At 40.4% G+C, this 19,946-nt stretch overlaps 1 protein-coding gene across 1 annotated transcript in view; it reads right to left on the reverse strand.

Moving 5' to 3' along the window:
- Positions 1–274: 274 nt before the first annotated feature.
- The window catches only part of LOC104405417 (AT-rich interactive domain-containing protein 1B-like), a gene marked incomplete at its 3' end in the record, with an annotated part of 54,431 nt that continues 34,759 nt past the window's right edge, over positions 275–19,946 (reverse strand). Inside the window, exons 5-6 of the mRNA XM_010014140.1 lie at positions 6,922–7,101; positions 275–602 (exon numbers count right to left, since the gene is read on the reverse strand). Of these exons, the coding sequence (XP_010012442.1) occupies positions 275–602; positions 6,922–7,101 (508 nt within the window). The remainder of the gene's footprint in view (positions 603–6,921; positions 7,102–19,946) is intronic.

Raw genomic sequence — 19,946 nt, forward strand, 5'->3', positions numbered from 1 at the left:
CCTAAAGCTTACAATGCCAAGAACCAAACTGGAAGCGGTCATCATCTCCACTGTCACAGCTGCTTTTTGAGAGGATAATTTAAACACACGACAGCATGCTTTCCCCTTACACTGAAGGAAAAGCATTCTTCCCACACCTTATCTCCTCCCAGAGATAAGGACACTGATAGAACATGTATAAATGCATATGCTGACACCTCTACAGTGCTGTTACTTCTGAAATGACAAAAAAAGCATTCCTACTCATTTAAACTCCTTTCACCTGGATGCATACCTGCTCTGAGCGGAGTTTGCAGCAGCCTGCATCACTGCAGCAGCCGCCTCCTGTGCCTTACGGTTCACAGTTGGCATGGGTGGGCCCATCCCAGGGCCTCCCTGCTGAGACATGCCAGGAGAATTGGGGGTCATACTGCTCATGTTTCCAGGAAATGGTCTGCTCTGCATCCCAGCTGATGGCATCCGTCCCAGGGGCATGGTACCACAGGGCTGGCTTGGCCCCTGTCCATGCATCTGACTGTTGGCATTTATACCCATGCCGGGTCCTGGGCCGCTGTAACTTGTGTTGGGCACGCCGCTGTATGTTGGTGGTCTCGAGTAGTTTCCTGAACAAAATGATAAAAAGCACAGAGAAAAGCATTAAACTTTTGAGCAAATGTATCTATTGAGGAAGTTAGCAGCTGCAGAACTTACACATGTGAACTAAAGTGAACCCTGTTGGCCTCAAAGTCAGAATAACTTTTTCGCCATGAGCACAAACAGTGGAATGAGCTGCCCAAGGAGTTTATGCAGACTCCCTCCCTGGAGATTTTCAAGACCCGGCTGGATAATGCCAATGCCATGAGTAACCTGCTCTGATCTTCTGTCTGACCCTGATTTGAATACAAAGTCAGCAAAGAACAACTCCTGAGCACCCCTCCAACCTGAATGACCCTATGAACCTGATTTGCATGTACCCTTAAACATTTTCTGCCTAATGTATGTCACGGGATGAGAGGAAATACAGAAAAACACAGCCTCCAGAGGGTTAACAACATAGCACAGAGTACAAAACCGCCTTATGCAGTAAAGATACATGGCATGTAAGAAACCCATTACATAAGCTCAAGAGATCATCTTATTTTTGTAATTTCATGTTCTCACTCTTCATCTTCCTGTAATTTCAGCAACAGGTTATTCTCACCGGCTTCTTGCTCCTAACCACTCTGCCTGTTTGTGTGCTTTGGCGTGGACCAGTGGGGATGGGTGCTGGCCCCCGAGAAATATTTCTGCTCCTTCCTGCCCTGCCCTACCTTCCTGTAAGTTCGAAGTTTGACTTATGCCAGCAGAAGGGGTGGTACCTTACAGCATACCTCCTCTGGGAAAACTAGTATTACCGGAATAATCAGCAATAGTACAAAGATGCTAATATGAACAGGTGCCTTATGAACAACGGCATGAAAATGTGGCTGACCCCAATCTGTGTTGTCACTGGAGCAAACTGCTCCGCTTGCAGCAGCCTAACTCATTTGAGTGCTGACTTCCCTATCATGTTGAAAGCTCAAGAAGAGAGTGTACACTATTCAGTGTTAGAAACAAACCCAAGCAGCATGAGAAAGAGGAAAAAAAAAAGTAAAGATATGATAGAGAAATATTTTAGGAAACGGATCATATTACACTACTTCAGTCATCAGTTTTGACTTGTCTTTATTCCATCTCATCCAGATTAGTAGAAACGCGACCCGTTCCCTCCCTGTGGGATGCCACAGAGCAGTTTCCTGACTACTCTCAGATATTCCCACGGTCGTTCAAAGGCAGCAGCCCTTGGAGTCTTCCTCTGAACATGGAGATCAGCCACATCTCTCCCCAAGCCTCAGCTACCAGGCAGTGTAGTTGGTGGCATGCAACTCCTGTTTGTATTTAAAATAAATATATTCATCCATCATTTGAATGCACACATAATTAATTCATACTGTCCTGCTGCTGTGCTTTGGCTAATCCTCCTCTCCTCCCCACCCAGTAACCAACTCACTCTGCTGCAAGTTCTCCTCAGCAAGAACACATGTGACCTATGCTTCACAAGGAAATGAAGCAGCAGTTTTCTTCTGTTTCAGAAACCAAGTTTCTGCCTAAGGAGCTTCACAAAAATATCCCCAATCTGTGGTTCAACAGAGATGAAAGACTCCAGATTCAGCTTTGTGCTGACTTTAGATTGCCCTGTCGCTTCTCCTCCTCTAGGCTTGGCTGCTGCCAGCTGACTCTTTTCTGTTCAGTGAGCCATCACCCCTAGCCAGAGTTTTGGTTGCTGAGACTACACATCTGGTTCAATGTATGTGACCACAAACTGAAGGGTTGACTAGTTTCACGCTGCTCTGCTTAGAGTTAAAGGTGTAACACACAACTTGGGTGTTGCCCTGGTTTTCCAGTTGCTTTGTGCAAGAAAAACGTAATGCAGCAAGATAGTGCGTATGTGCACTCAAAGATTACACACAGCCAGTTAACACATTTTATGTACGTGCTATTAGCAACACTGCTTCCCAAAGTGAAATAAATTCCCTCCCTAGACTAGCAGACTTGATATCCATAATCACTGGGAGCTACTGTCAGTCCAATTTACATAAAGCCAATTTGTTTTGTCATTTAGGGTCTACAAAGTACGATTCAGCAGCATGCTTGGAGGAGCAAACACCAATGCTAAATACTATTGCTGTTTTGATGCTATTCTGAATTGGGACAAAGAATCTCTTCTTTCATGCTTTGGCTTCTCCAGCGTCAGCACAACACTGAAAAAACAGTGGAATCTTCTCCATAAAAATATGTGGCTTGGTTAAAATAGCTCCTAATGATTCATCTCCAGGGATACACATCCAAGAGCACAGGGAAGTGGTATCTTTTCAGTAAGGAAAACAAGTTTCAATGTTTTTTCCATGTTTCTTTTTCCCCTCAGCATTTCCTCAATACTTCAAGTACTAGCTATTCTTATACCTTTCCCAGACCACAAAAAAAAAAAAAAGGACAAAATAAAAGCCAAGCAAAATACAAGAGGAATTGCCAGGAATGAGGAGTGCAATCTTATTTCCATGTTTCTCTAATAGATTAGTAATTTGTTGGCAGTGGCTTTGACAGAAAGCAGATGGATGCAGCATTAAACACAATGAATGCAGCAGATGCTAGGCCAGCCCACATCAGCTGGACGTGTCAGGCAGCCAAGTCCAAAAGCCCACACTTTTCAAGTGGGTACAAGCCTGGCAACAGCGGCTGTACAATACTACTGAACAACTCCTCCCCTCCATATCCGAGGGATTTTTGATTCCAGCTCCCCCTTGGCAGAGCAGAACTGTACCCAGAGAGATGACACCTCAAATGCATGAGAAAAAACAAAGCAGTAACTGGAACTGGGGGAAAAAAAAAAAAAAGTGTAATGAAGATAAAATATAAAAAAGCCTAGTAACAACCTGCCAAAGACAGATGTTCATATTTCCTGATGAAACTCTGGTCCACTTTGTCCAGGTTTGCTGAACAAAGTACACTGATATCTTGCCACTTCTAGGCAAGTTGAAAAGAAGGAAATTTGAGAACTACCTGTTAGTTTTGCTCTCTACAGGAATGGGTCAGATTCACAATATTAAAAATAGCATCTTAATGTCATTTTAGAATTTTTTACACGTGCACTTAACCATCAAGTTTTTCTCGTATAGAACATTTAAATGCATTGTTCTGAATTCCACCAAAATTATTTTACCTAGAAGACTTCAGTAGATACAATGGATATTTAAGTCTTAACTCCATATATGTGGGTTGAGATATTTAGGGCATCTCATGCTTAAGATGCTACCACTTCAATTAAAACCTACAATTAAAATCAGTGGGACCTAGGTAGCAAAGTGCTTTTGTGAAATGAGTCCAACATTAAAAGTTACAAAGCACAAATCATATTACTTCACCACAAACAAAAGGGGGTTAACTTACTGTGAAGTTCTGGGGTTGTGGTTTCTCTCTTTGTTATACCCAAACAGAACAGTTTTTCTGCTGAAAAAAAAGTAGGAAAAGTTAGGGAGACAGGATGCATTTCTGACATGTTTTACTAATCCACAGGAAGTTTTTCTCTTCCCCAGTCTTAAAACACCAAACTGACTACAGCATCTGACTGCTCTCCAGAGTGCATTTAAAGGACATTTTGCTGTGGCAGCAGTTTGATGCCTGGGTCACAGACCAGAGCTTCATTAGCCCCTAAGCTAGATGTTGTCCAAATACAAACCAAAGAGATTGCTTCTTTCAGTAACAACTTCCATTTTCTCTCTGCCTTTTTTTTTTTTATTTTTTTTTATTTGGGGACAGGCAAATACCGGGGTTTAATACAAAATTAAAACTAATGTTCTGTAACTGCATGCTGTATCACAGACACACAGAAGTGTGGAGCCAAAGCCATTTTTTATTTTTGTAGGGAATGGTTTCACAGGATTGGACTAGGTCCCCAGTACAGAATTGCTTCCTGGGAAAATATATTCTACTCTTATTATAGATCTAAGTGTCATGTAAACACATGAAAAACAAATAAATCAACCATATGCATGAAATGGATCATTCTGCTCTCATGAACTGGGGACTAACTCCTCCAATCCAAACTTAGTGGTGTAGTCTTTATTATGGTGTGCAATTCCACTGTAGAGAAAGGACACTAGCCTTGAGCAACGGTTTTCATGACGGAACATAGTGGAATCTAGCATTCAAACTAAAAGCTCAGTGTCACAGAATGCTCTGACATGTATATAAAAATACAAGTAGTCCTGTCAAACTCAGCCTGTGCTTAACAATATTCTGGCAGAAGGTCACTGTGAACAAAACACAGAAAGCAAATAAAATCCTTGAGAATTATTTTAATTTAATAATTTAAGAACTTGGTTGCAACCCAGATAATTTTTAATGTATTTGTTATTCTGGTAATAAAAGGTAAATGGGGTAACGTTATTATATATTCATCATTGCTGGCATATAATTGTGCTTTGTAAGAGGGTATGTTAAGAGTTGCAATTACAGATTGCTTTCATTAAAAATGAAGAAAGCTATTTAAAAACTGAAATCCAGGTAAATACATGACTTTGAAATATCATCATCTTCATCCCCAGATTTTATTAATGGTCACATTAGCCTGGTGAAAATGTAGCATCCTTCTTCTCTAATTGCTACCTGTAGAGCTGAAAGTCTGCAAGGCCCTAATTTTATGATGACCAGTGCACAGGATCACCAGTATTCTCCAAGAGCTGGCAGAAGAACACGCTTTTCATCCATCGCACTGCTCACCAAACCCTTCTGAAACAGCCTGTTAATGACAATGATGCTCATTTTCTTCCTGCCCCTCAAGTTCACTTTTTAATAGATGTTTCTTCCTGACCACGACCCATAAAATCATTACATAGGCACTTTCATCTACAGAGGGAGGAAAAGAACTGCTGAACTCAAGCAAAAAAGAAAGTAGTATTCGGCATGTTACTTAAATGCATTGATTTAGTACAAAACCCTTTCCATTCAATCAGTGTGGACGGCTAATGTTTTACTGCACTTGACACCCACTATTCCCATGGTTCGGAATCTCAGCAGCAGCGGTACAGCTGGAAGACAGGATATCACATCATAAATCCACTGGATTTTTACCAGTTAAGCTAGCCGCTCACTGTGCAGATAAAAATAAGCACTTGGACAGCATTTTATGGCCTCAAAATGCCTTCCAAATAAAAGGAAAGCACCAGTCAACTGGAGTTAGGTAATTAATCTTCACACATGGCTCTAAGGCGTTACTAGCCCCATTTTACAGTCAAGGAAAGCGAAGCAGAGAAATGAATCTACTTGCCCATGTTGAAAGATGATGTAAAAGGCAGAGCCAAAATTAGAAACCGGGAAATCTTGGCTTGTAGCCCTGTGCTCAGAACACTACAACAAACGCTACCCAGAGATGAAACAGAAAGGAACATTGTGCAGGGCAGTAGAGCTCCCTGCAAACAAACATCAGAACTCGTTCTCAGAAAACTCTGGAGACTAAAGTAACCATCCTTGCTAGCATGGGCAAGCCATAAAGCCCTTACAGAATTTCCAACTTCTGGGTCCAGTCCTTTTTGAGGATTTTAAGTAAGAAAGCAACAGTAGTTAGCACTGAACTACTATTTTTTTACTGGCAAAGAAAAGCTTCTTCATGTACCTCTGAAGAAAATACTGCCCCTTATATATCCTTTGGCTTGACTTCAACTTCACTAAACCTATAAACAGATGCATATTTTATAAAGGTTATCCATTAAAGGCAAAACAGTAGACAAGTTCAAGGTTGTCCAGGGGCAGAAACTGTGTATTCTATTTTTGATTTAATCCTCCAACAATTCTGTCTAACAAGCAAAATAAAAGGAACTATCTCAGTCTGTAGGGTTAGTTAAGATTCACAAACTGTATGCATTAGAGCTCAATATCATATTTCCACAGTAGCCATTGTATTATTACGCTTACTAGAAGACTTCAACCCTCACAGTCAGCACACGATTTTGTATTGGCCTTCACTGGATTTAATCTAAGAAAAGAAGTTCTATTTTGGGATCAGTGGCGTGACCCTTATCCCATGCTTGGTCAAATGCAGCCTCATTGCAGAGATGACATGCTTAGCCTCTTAAACAAATGGCCCTTGCAATACAACAGATTCATCATTTCCTCGCCCAATTTAAGGTCACTATTTTTATACAGAGAAAGGGGCTAATAACAGAAGCATCTTCTTCCACACGGTGCAGCTCCACTGCCGGATGACAGTTTTGTTTTAGGGTTTTTTTTTTAGGGACAGTGTTGTGGGTTTTTTTGTTTGTTTTGTTTTTAAGAAATCACATACCTACCTACAAATACAATACATATATATACTTTTATATATATGTATATATAAACTACCATGTGTATTACCAGCAAGCCTTTTACCTTGTGGTCCATACTGGCTCATCTGAGGCCCGTAAGTACCACTTGAATTACTCTGCTGAAAGCTACTGATTCCAGGATGCACTTGGCCTCCAGGTGATGGGTGTGGTGACATGGAAGGTCCAGTTTGCTGAGGTCCATACTGTGACATTTGGGGGTTCCTCTGAATGCCTGCCATAAAACCTAAAGGGAAAAAAGCGCCAAAGCAAAAATTAATATTCAGGTAACTGTTCTTTATTTAAGAAGTCTTTGACATTAAAAAACACTAACCCTCTTTAGGTATTTTCAGACTAAAAATGTCCAGAAAGCTGCTACTGCTCATATGAAACAGAAACAAATGCACCTCCAAGTCAGCAAAGCCATCTCAACAACCCAACCTGTACACAAGGTTCAGAAACTTTTACTTGTAACTTTTGCTTAGTTACAAATTGCTGCTAATTTTAAAATGAAGCACATCTTTAGGGGAAAAAAAAAAAAAAGGCAATTATTTGCATTACCTAGTAAGTAGTAGGGGATCTGCCTGATGACTTATGGTGGGAGTATCCTCCCTTCCAAAATTACATGTTGCTATCAAAATGCATTAATTCCAGCATATAGAAATCCATTGTAAATACTCCTATCGCTCACAAACTCTCCAGAGCTAAAACTTCCCTTTATGTGAAGACTAGTCATACCAGCCAGAAAAAAATAGTAGTTTTGGTATGTAGTTGTGTAGGTCCTTCTTCTGTTCTATTGCCAGCACACCTGTATTGCATTCTCTTTTTTTCTCCTTTTGCAAATGTATTGATGAATCCCAATTTAATTTAAGGTTCAAAAGCTGCAGCAAGAGACCTAGTCAAATGCTATACAATCCAGAAGCTTCATAAAAAGGAACAGAACTAAGCCTATTAAATGAGAGGAGTGTTTTGTGTCAGGGTTTTTTAAGTTTTCTCAAACTGGGAAAAATCCTTCAATGCTGCCCATGAAATTAATGTCTGTGCAGGGATGCTGGTTTTCTCACGCTTTACCCTGAACGGTTTTAGTGCTGCTTTCAGTGTTGAAGAGGATGTGTTGAGGGGACAGCAAGGATATTTTTCCTTATCTGTGGAGGAAACACGCTTTCTCTTCTGTTCTGCTTGCACGTTACATTTCATTTTCGCATTTCTCTGTGAGGCACTGAAGGCCACTGTTGGCTGTGCTGCCAGCAGCTGACCCATGCCCGGTGAGGCAGGAGACACGGTTTGCTGCTGCCAAGTGGGTGAACATGCATGAGCAAGTCTGCACTTTGGCCCATCCTGCAACTAGATCAGGCACCTGCGCTCGGAGGCCACAGAGAGCTGAAGCATTATTTATGAAAGGTGTCTGTTTCCACTCCCTTCCATTAATTTTAGTGGTGTGAGGAGGTGTGAAGTTGAAAAGCAAAAGACACCTGGCCTGGCATCCTTAGTTACACCTTTCTTTACATGAGGGAGGGAACAGAGGAAAGGTAAGAGCAAAACCCCCTGACAATGAGTGGAGAACTGGAAGCTGCTGAAGGGAAGGAAAGAAGGAGAAAACGAAGAGAGAGGCAAAGACAAGTTGTGAAGACAGACAGAAATGGGTGACAGGAGGAGGAGAGGTGGCTGAAGAATGACTCTCCTGAAGGGCCAGGTTACCCTCCCATAGGTTAGTATCACACATCACACAGACCCAGTTAATGAAGAGTGGTAATTTTTTCTGAGCCACACAGAGATATGTGATCAAACTCACAACTGAAAATACGCAGGTGCTAAAGCTCCCACAGCCAGGCAGCTGCCCTCAGGGGTTTCAATGTGGGGACCAGAGCCCCAGCCAGCACGTACTGAACTCAAAAGAGTAAGCTTCTCATCCTAGCACTGCTGTCACTGACACAGTAGGTGACACTGGGTGAACAACCTCCTAAACTTCCTGTGGGTCAGCCTTCCTGTTTGCTCACTGGTGACAAAGGGGACAGATTCCGTGATGTAGAAATTAAAGGTGGTGTGTACTTTACCAGAGATCAGGCTTTAAGTCCAAACACCTGTAAGCAGTTTTTGAGCCCTCCACAAACCCTTGCTATATGGCATACTTACCCATCCGCTAAATCCCTGTCAGAGAGACAAGCAGCTCAATGCCACAGGTCATAAGGATAAAAAACAGGAGCTGAGATGATCCTGCACCCCCTTGTGCCCAGTCCTTTTGTGCGAGGAACAGCTCAACTCGTAACATGCTAAAACTACCAACTGCAGCGTTTGACAGAGTATGTTTTCCTGATCTTTGTGCAAGCCCCTAGACAAGGGATTTGATCACACCTGAACTGTAAACTCAGAGCCTGGCATGGCAAAGAACAGAGGGTGAAGTGGTGGCTTGGAAACTGCCATTTGGTCTGATTGGAAAACTCCACGCTTGTGCAAAGGAAGCTCATACGACCTTCTCCACTTAGTTTTATTTTGAAACAGACCCCTTGATTTCTAAAATAGCTCCACTATGCACACAAACCTTATTACAAAGCCGGTATCTTTTGCTGACAGTGCTGAAACTGATTCAGAAACCTAATACAATCGTGTATCTGTATGAGATAAACGTTCGCATTCCCGGCACACGTACACCGTATGTATGGCACTCACGGGATCCATTTAGAAGAAAAATTCTGTACTGGTCACATCAAGTTTTTTGTTATAAAGATAGTAGTATCTAGTACAGAAGTGAGGGTTTTCTGTTCACCGTGGGCCTCATCACCTGTACAAGAAAACTTTCCAAACATTGTGCTAGTGCTAAAGGTTTTTCAGCCCAGTTATTATCACAGGCAGTACTTTTCTTAACACCACAAGGATGGATGACACATTGAAAGCTATCATTTGTATAGCCTGTAGTGATTTCCAGTAGTGATGAAGAGAGACTGCTGGTTGTTGAATCTAATGGAGAACATGGACTAATGCCTAATGAAGAACAAGAACACCACCAGTTTTAGCCAGGGGAGTAGAGTAATAAGTGAAATAAATGTTTCCACCCAAATGATCTCTTCTTCAGGAAACTTCTCCTAATCCTTTTCTAATGCTGTGGAATGGACTGTGTGGCTATGTGTACAGTCATAAATAAAACATGCCAGGACCATTCCTGGGCTTGGAGAACCATGTGGCACATTCATGTCCATCCAGCTAAACCTTCCCACTCAATCCTGGTAGTCCTATCTGTATGACTTCCGAACGCAGCCCCTTGTGCTGCCTTATCCATGTGAGTTGTGGCTCAGGGAGTGCTCAAAAGCACCAGCCAAACCCATGTTGTGGGGATGCCAGTAATTCGTCAGCAGAGTTAACTTGTGGTGCTACTCAAACTCACACTCTGGCCTTAGTTTGCAGGGATGTTGATTAACAGAGCAAGAACAGAACAGACTCCTTAACAGCATTTGACGTGAGGTGTAAGTTTCTTCATCCCAGAGGGTGTGAGATCCTTCTCAATTGAGATTGGCTTTGCCATCTTCTCTTGAGCATGGAAAGGTAAAGAATTAAGGAAAAGGAAGCCTGAAACTCAGGGAGAATATTTGTGCCATATTATCATCTATCACTGTACAGTATGTTGAAGCATGACCTTAAAGTAGGGCATGCTCCAACTCCCTTTCAGAGAGCAGGGGAGTCATTTCAGCTATAGATGCTATGTGGAGGAGAAGGTAAGATCAAGACCCTGCTGTGATCTTGACTGCATTACAACGAAGAGGAGTCTATACTCTTCCTAGCTCTGAGAGAGCATAGTGCATGTTCAGAGATCAGTGCATGAGTTTGAAGTGTTTCAAGCATTTGCAGAATGCTCAGATGTCTTAGAAATGGGGTTCCTGGTCAAGGCTTTAACATTCCTGCATCATAAAGAGAAAACAACATCAATTCCAGAAATCTTATAAGAAATGAAATGGAGCAGCTGGCATACATTCATTTTTCCTTATTTACACACATTTTCCCTAGTGTTTAACTTCATTTTATAACTGATACAAAAAGAAATAAATTTTCTTTCCAGAAAATTAGATCTAGGATAAAGTTTGCTTTTGTAAAGACGGGAAGTAGGATTACATTAGGGCTGCCCTGGAGTAAAGACAGTGGAGTGATTTAACAGCCAGAGTGCATCTGACACATCAACACCTCTGTGACAACAAGGTGCTGGTTTTGTCTCTTAAATAAACTGCTAACAGCAAGCTACAAGCTAAGACATTAAAAATTGCAACAGTAACATGCTCATCAGTGAACAAATCTACTCCTTTCCTTTAGCATTAGTGATAAAAGAGGTACAGATGATGCTTTACTTTCCACCACAACAAGGGATTACTTACCGAAAAAACAGTTAAGTGGATTTTGGCAAACTAAGCTATTTCAGGAGCAACTGAATACAGTGAGTCTGTCGGAAATGCTCTCTTCCTTTTTAGTTATTTTCTTATACTACATTTACGTTCCTAAAGAATGGTTGTTTTTATTACAACCCAATTTAACACTGTAGCACCATCTTTGAATTTTTTTAGTTCTAAATGAAACAGTAGCATATTATTAACAATTCGCAGATTGTAACTATAATAAAAACCCATACAAGGTTTAAAACTGGCCAGGTAGCAGCATATTTTTCTTCTTCTTTTTCAGCAAAATATAGAGAAAAATATAAAATGGGCAATGCTTATGATAGAAGTGTTTCTGCTCCTTTGATAAAGGAAAAGACAAAAACGAAGCTTCTGTTGTCCTGCACAGTACTAACATCTGGTAACGTACATCATATAGGTAATACCATTTATGATGCCTTTGTAAAAACATTTAAAATCCTGTTTTTCCCCTTATGCATATGCATACACAAAACAGACTAACACCAGTAAATTACTAAAGCTTCACAAAATCATGCACTAAGGTTGTCTTAATTATATTTGCACACTGACCAATACAAAATCATTTGTTTCTTGCATGCTGTATCTCCTTAGCACTAACCACGAAAGACACGCACTGAATGTGCTGGGTGTTGCTGTAAAATCTCAGATGGATTCTTTTGATATTCTAAAGTCTTGGCTTGAATGTGGAAAAAAAATCCCAAACCACCTTTCCAGGAAAGCAAGAGCTCAAACACAAAGGAAATGACTGCAAAGTAACAAGTTACTGCCTATCAGCTGATGGACAGCAATCGCCTGCTGGCACACACTTAACCCATGGTCAGTGAGAGGTCTTTTGATTTAGCCAGGAATGCTGCATCAATTTTCATGAATGAATTAAACCTGAAAACACATGGAACACTTACTCATTTTAAGATCAGAAAAACCTTGGAGTTTACAGTGATAGCAGATCATTATTAAATTACACATTTGATAAATAAAAAATGAGGAAAGATAAAACTTGCAATGCTACTTTGTAAAAAAGGACTTACGTAAGAAAAAATACATCAGGCTATCACTCTTTCTAGAGAGGCATACTTACTGACAGAGCATGGGACCAAAACAACTGAGGTACTCTTCTGAGTAAGGAATAAGGAAGTTCCCCTTGCTCAAGGGCAGAAGCTAAAGAAGGGGCTAGATTGGCTTATTACTCGGAAAACCACGGAATGAGAAAAGCAGAAAGAGATTGGATGCATTCACTAATCATCAAATAATTAGAGAAAAATAATGTAAAATTCTCTACTTACAAATCAGGTAAAAAAGATAAACATGTGAGAAGAGGTATTTTCCACTACCTTGTGCATGGGGAGAATCACACAAATTTCCGCTGCCTGGTACGTTAGCAAGGCACTGGCCAGTACCCTTGGGAAAAAACAGCAAATGTTTGCACACCCATGACAGTTTTTGGCAGACTTTCCTTCCGCAGACAGCCGTTTGGGTTGTATTCACTATCTCAGGATTTTCACCAGAGAATACAACAGAATTGAGATAGATCTAAAGCGGTGACTCCCAAATGGAGCTCGTCCATGGGTAAACAATACTGAGACAAGAAGTGACAGGGTAAAGCTAAACAAACAAAACTACTACTCTGTGCAGTGGATATAATAAAATTTGGCAACCTGTTAGCATGGCAAGATGCTCAGGAAGATCAGACTGAAAATCTCTCTAGCCCACACATCTCAAATGGCAAGGACAGCTCAGTAAGTGTTTGGACTGGTGAACCATGTTGCCCAGCTAAACATGTCCACAGTCAGCACCTCAGAGCACGGCAAGGAAACATTCAACAGAGTAAGATTCACACATTAATGAGGTGTTTTAGTAATCAATACAGTTGGTTACTCTTGCATAAGCCTGAGATACCAGGACCATAAATATGCACCCAGGTTATCTGCAGAGACTGTTGACAGTACTGGAACTAACATCTTCAAATGGTGTCATCAGACCTAGAGATGAGTGGCTTATGGACTTGCAGGAGCTAAGAAAATACTGTTGTGCCATTGCTTATGAGAGGCCAGCACTACATGGCCATAAGCTGCTTACTGTCACTGGCAGAGAATGCCATGATACTCCCTTAAGGGGCTACCAAAAACCTACATTAGGAAGGACACAGTGAGAGAAATCTAGATACTGGAAAAAAACTAAGCAGACAAAAATTTTATACAAGTTTAAACAACTAACAGCTGTGAAGAAACTGGGGAAGGTTTGACCCAAGCACCAGAATACAACCCAAGTGAAACCATGTGGGTGGCATATGAAAACTGGCCTCTAGAGCAAGCAGGCACAAGATTTCTTTACATGCAGGATACCTCAGCTCCTACTCTCACTTTCCAGAAGACAGCTTTACTAAAACATGCTCAGTTGGACTGGTGGCAGCACATATGAAACCTACATTTGTCACACACAGAACATTCAACTTAGTAATATACTCTACAGAGTTGGTGAGCATAAGTAGATCAGCTTGCAGTGTCAACCTCATTTAGATGATACTAATTCTCCGCATTTCTGTGCACCCAATAGGCAGGTGAAAGAAGTAATAAATAAAACACCTTTACAAACAGATGGCAAACAAGATCTGACCCATATTTAGCACAGCTAAGCTACAGCACTGCACCAATACAGTGTCTTTGGATGGCTCTGGTACGAACCTGTTAGATGACAAGGGCAGTACTTAGGTATTGAGAACACCAGGATATTGCTAATATCCCTGGCGCCAAGCAAACACTTCTGCTGACAAGCAACTTGGACAACTGAAGGACAGGAGCATAAAAAAATGTACTGAGACCACTGACATAGGACAAATTAAGAGGCTTATTCTTTAGCCTCTAATAGGACAGATAGTAGTCTTGATAATGCTTTTTATTCTTATAAAAGCTAACAGAAAAAATTTAAAATCCTCCTTTCTTTCTCCAATCACAATCTTTTTTATTTAAAAAAGCCTCAAAGAGTTCTTAGGAGAAAGTTCTTTATTGTTTCCCCATTAACCATTAAAAAAAAAAAATCTAACTTCTACATTGAGCTCTTTTTTCAGCCCACAGAAAAGCCTGTCATCTCCAAGTCCATCAGGGTGCCACTGAAATCATCTGAAGTTCTCTGGGCCAGAGTAAAAGTGACACGGTTTCCCTTTGGTACCTGGAAGATTCATTTTCATGTTGGCATCTGCAGAACAGCCACCTTATTTCTTCACACCCATTCAACAAAGGATGTTTCTTTGCTTATGTGAAACAGCAATTATGGAAAACATCACTGTAGCGAAACTGGGGCTTTCTGCAAAGATCACTACAGTATTTCTCCTTTTCACAAAAGGATCGATGTTCTGCTTCAAGAAAAAGTGCTGAATTTGTTTTATTTTTCTTTAAAAGTATTTTCTTACTATGCTTTAATATCTATCTTCCAGTCTCCTCACTGTTTATTTGTCTGACTGCTTCTCTTCTTCACAATGTGAATAGCTTTGGGGAAGATGGAAACTAATGACCTAGCTAAGGTCTTAACCCAGACCCCCTAGTGTTTTACCAGCTGTGCTATTAGGTTAACTGGCTGAATCTCCTCTGCTTCTCTCTCTGATATTACAAAACCCGGTCTATGTATAGCATGCAATAATGTTTAAATTCTTCCCACCCCTAAATCTCCCTCTGCTACTGCCTAGCCTTGAAATTCATATAATCTATCATTGATAAATTAGAATCTGCGGAAGGATCAGTGAGATTACCCAGATGGTAGCTGGGGAAGAAATATCCAGCCTTTCCTAATGCAAACCTTGCATAACGCTCTGTGATGTAAATTTTTAAGTGCTACACTGAGGGCAAAGAACGAAAGACATTTGTGGAGGTGCACAGACAGAACAAAAAAACATTGCTCATCCACCATCTCACATATAATTTGTTACTGTAACATTACTTACACAAGATGCTTTTACTATTGTGCTTGGAAAATCTGGGTAATGGTGACTTGCAAGCACAAAAGCTCCTCATCCTACCCTATCATCGACTGGCCCCAAAGCACATCCTCAATTTCAGTAGGTACCTTGGACTGCTGGAATGAATATGAACAGCAACATGACAAAACTGAGGAGTCCATCTGCTTTACACAGTCAACATTTGTCTAAGTTTCCCTAATAACATGTATACTTAGGAAAATCACAGAAGAGAGCAAAGAAGGAACAGCATTTTTCAACGTGTAATGTGCACGGCCTGCAGGCTTAATGGTCTAAATTTCAGGTTTGAAAAATTTACCCTCCCTGGAGACTCCTGTTCAACTGTTCCATGGATCAACTCAGATCCTCCTTTTCATGAAGTAAATATAATGAATACCACGAGATATACATAGATTTTGTGGACACGACTAAAACACACACAATGTGTCTTTTCTGTTTTGCACACACGTAGAATAAATAATAATATCTTTTCGGTCTTATTTTACCATGATTTATGATTTGACTGATTTTTAACTTCCTGGATTTGCAGCTGTTCCCTGATGAGCGATTATTCTGCAGCCTTTTGGGATTCTTTGGGATGGAAGGAACTATCCAGTGTTATCTATTAATATATACATTTATATAGATTTCAACTTCAAAAGACATAAAGGGTCTTAGGTTAGAAGTTCTACAGTTTTAGATAAGCTTCACAAAAAGCTTAACTTAGGTACTGAGGGAGCAGAGTATCCTGGAAATGATGGTGCTGTTGAAGAGGCAGACCACTGACGTCTCCCAGTTTATAGACCATGATGGGAAGCTGTCCCAGGGATGAGGATTGTACCCAGTAGCTTTATTTCAAGCCTGGTGACAGCAACATCAACTGTCGCTTTGTCAAGTTCTTCACCAGTGACTGCTTGTGGCTTTTCTTGCTCCCTGAGCCCAGAGGCAGGGAATCCGACGGCTGCCTAATGAAGTCAGTGGAAACTTTTCTATTGAGAAGTCTCTGTGCTGGCAACTATATAAACTCTCTCACAATAATTCAATTAATCTCCCTAATTTCAAAAAGAGAATCCCCAATTTAGTTTAAAAAATTAAATAAAGATTCATCCCCAAGTATAACAAGATTTAACATCAGCAAGAAGAAAGCAATGACCAGCTGCTAGTACACAAAATTTGCTTGGGAGACCTGACTCTGGGTTTGATTGTACAGATATTATTATCTACTTCAAATCCTACTTCTGCAGTCTTGTCATCTCCCAGCATGGCTTATCATACGTAAATCATACCCTTTCCTCCTGCTTGCAGATGGCCAATACTGCTGTATATTTAGTATAGGCCACAGCTAATCAGATCAAGCCAGTGCTAAGACTGGCTGATATATGTTTGAAATCCAAATACAGTCTGAAACCAGCATCCTGAAATGGCAACTGATTGCTTTAAGAATTAACCTGGTTTGGCAGAGTAACATCCTTACTAATACTTTTGGGTAAGAAAAGCAGGTCTTCCTGCAATGCTTGAGACAGACACAAAACTATCCACTCCCACAGCTCAGAGGGAAAACCAGTATCTGTTTATCCCAAAGATTTTGACTGCTTATCATAGTAGACATATTGTAAGCTTTTTTTCTGTGCATTGCTACATGATGTAGTACAATAAAAACAGGTAGAAAGATGGCGGTCTTGGGTGCCACTGCAATTAAAATAGCAAAGAACAGTGTGTATACATTTAAAAAACCTGTTTATCACACCAACACTACATTTCAGTGCACTTCACTTGCACTTCTACCAGCAAATTAAAAACAAAGTGGTAAAAAGCATTGATGGCCTGATCCTTTTTAAAGACCTGATAAATTTAGTGCTCACTAAACTGAGAAACTAACTTTTGAGTCACCGAAGTTTAGTGCACAACTCTACTGCATGGCTCTGCCTTCACATACAGAGCAGCTCTACATGGTCCTATGCATCATGTTCTATTCATCATGTCCTATTTAGTCATGTCTTTGTGATGAAAAAGGTATGTTTTACTGAGCTAGTGTGACAGTTTCAAGTAAAACCTGCTTTTCCTCCTTACATGAAGCATTTTTTTAGCTGCTGAGGGCCCAATTCCTCTAACCCCAGTCTTCTGGGCATGACGATTTCCTCCCGGCCTGGCACGGTGTTCCTGTGCACCAGCTGGAGCTCGGCTCCTCCGCACTGACCCACTTGGACAACGCTACATGCAGAAGAGGCACTCAAACATACCTGTGGCTTTGCACTCAGTGCATGTCTCAACCATCTTTCTTCAAGAGCCTGAAACCCTTCAGTCTACATCAAGTAAACTTATTACCAAGTCTGATTTAACCTTAAGTGGTGTCATCGTTAACATGGCAAGCAGAAGAATTTTAATGACAAGAATCATTTTATTCTCTAGCTCCTCAGTGCTCTGAATAGATCCCAAACCCCCAAATGAGAGCAAAAAATGTATTCTCAGGGAAAAAAAGACTTTTTAAGATCTAAAAGCAAACTACAGTATCTTTTTTGTTGCAATAAGAATTCTTTGATCAATTTTCTTCCTTCTGGTTCCTTAAGAAGAAAATAGAATTCAGGGAAAAGAATCTCTACCATCACATGTCAGTATTAAGCCATAAATGTCATCAGGAATTGTAGGTGCAAAACACCCAATTGGTATTCTGTGTCTTCCGTGCAAGCAAAAACATTTATATTTTGTTAGAATAAAATACATGACAGTGGGATTTATGTGATGACTGCGTGTAAATAAGCATGCCCAGAAAACAGTTAAAGGGGAGAAAAATACCGATATGAAATCTAATGGGTAAATTAGGAAATTGTAGTTACAGGAATTCAGTTGCTACTCAGTGTTTATAGGGAAGCACAAAGAGAACATCAAAATGCCTGCTCACATCCCATCTGTTACTACCTCTTGCTGGATAACATCTTGGATGGCAAAAAAGCTATTTAAATTTACTACATTGCAGCAGCTGATAAATATCTCATCTGTGAAGATCTATTACTAAATAAGGACTAGATCTGAGGATAAACCTTACAAGTAGTTGTGTCAAAAAGATCCAAATTTTGCTTAGTATAACACCTGTACTCCTACAAGCCTACAGCTTCTAACTCTCTGTCCCTGTCTATGTTTTTAATAGAGCGTACAAGTGTACAACAATCCTCAAAAGCTGGATCATGTCAACAATAAAAGAAATAAAGCTTGAATGGAAAGAATAACATAAAAAAAGAAAATAGAAAAGGTACTGCAAGGATGTGATGGAGAAAAGCAAGGCTACTATTCAACTATTTTGGAGGTGCTTACTCGGACCACTTTCCACATAGATTTGACAGGCACAGAATGCTGCCATGAAAACTGCCTCCAGCAATGGAATACATTTTCCAGCACATCACAGCAGCTGCAACGGCATCAATTTTGCTTGCAGTCCATGTCCAAACAGAAAAGTTCTCAGTGGTCCTATTTCAGCATATCTCAAGGACTAATTAAATCCTCATTACTATCTTCTAATTATTCCAGTGCTCTGGGATTTCACTGAGCAAGTCCCCAATGGTGCATTAGATGAAAAGGGTTAAATAACCTGTGTTGATTTTGAGACTCCAGATCTATTTCAGACCTTTAGCATATCATCAGCATTATCATGAATATTTAACTACGTACCGCTGTGAAAATTGTAAGGGGAAAACAATTAAAGATTTTTAAAAAATTAATTCTGACCCATATACATTTGCACTAATAAATAAGGCTTCTTTAAGTATGCCCATTATGAGAGTGCTTGCTAGAGTAATAACCTAAAGTCATTAACCGTTTCCATTAAATTCAATGGTTTTCAGGAGCTCCCAGTTCACTATTTTAATATAAGACTGAATCCTGACATGTACATATCCAACTGCATAAGCATGAAAAACACTACTTAAAAGTAGGTTAGTTTTTCAAGGGTTTTTTTAAAAAACTGGTATAGAACCATTCATCTCCGTGGGGGTAAAAACGCCTATTTCAACATTATTGTGACAAACATTCTCCTCTTAGTATTTGCATAGGTGAGTATTCAGGTATGCAGACAGACACCTCTGTTAGGTTCCAAAAGTAAGAGTGGGAGTATAAGCTAATGGCCAGGATGGAAGGATTCTTTTTCATGCTGCAGCTTCAGGAAACTGATTTAGGGGGTCAATCTGGATATACTGGGTTTCTGTTTGATCCATACAAATAGCTTCTAACCCACTGAGCAGTTCTGTCTACTAAGCACATCCTCAAAGTGCGGCTTCAAAACCCAAACAGATGAGGAAAGTATATACAGCTGAATATAGTCAAATGACTCTACCTCAGTTATTTGCCAAATGGTTATAACAGCTGTGGCATCACCACTGCCCGACCTCTGGGGGCTGATGTAACTGAAATTTATAAAAAGCTTTGACTTCAATAACACAAAAAAATGAACCCCCTACTTTTGATCATAGTAAAGAAAAGTCTGGAGTAGCTGTATCAAAAACAAACTGCAAAACATGCACCCCTTTTCCCCCCCAAAGCATAGCAAGTTTCAATGACTAGTTTCATTGGCCGTGATCATTTTCATGTGGTATTCCCAAGTAACTGTAATTGCTGAGATTAAAAACACAAGTAGGTGAGCAGCCATGGCCGCTCCTGCTTCTCTAGAGACTTCTGACCCCAGTACTGCACAGCCTGCTCACCTGTCTCCTTAGCTCTCTGGCGCCAACAGTCCATTAAGGTGTATGGGATTTACTTCAA

Source organism: Nestor notabilis, unplaced genomic scaffold, assembly GCF_000696875.1.
Source record: "Nestor notabilis isolate BGI_N333 unplaced genomic scaffold, ASM69687v1 scaffold1985, whole genome shotgun sequence".
NCBI classification, from domain to species: domain Eukaryota; kingdom Metazoa; phylum Chordata; class Aves; order Psittaciformes; family Psittacidae; genus Nestor; species Nestor notabilis.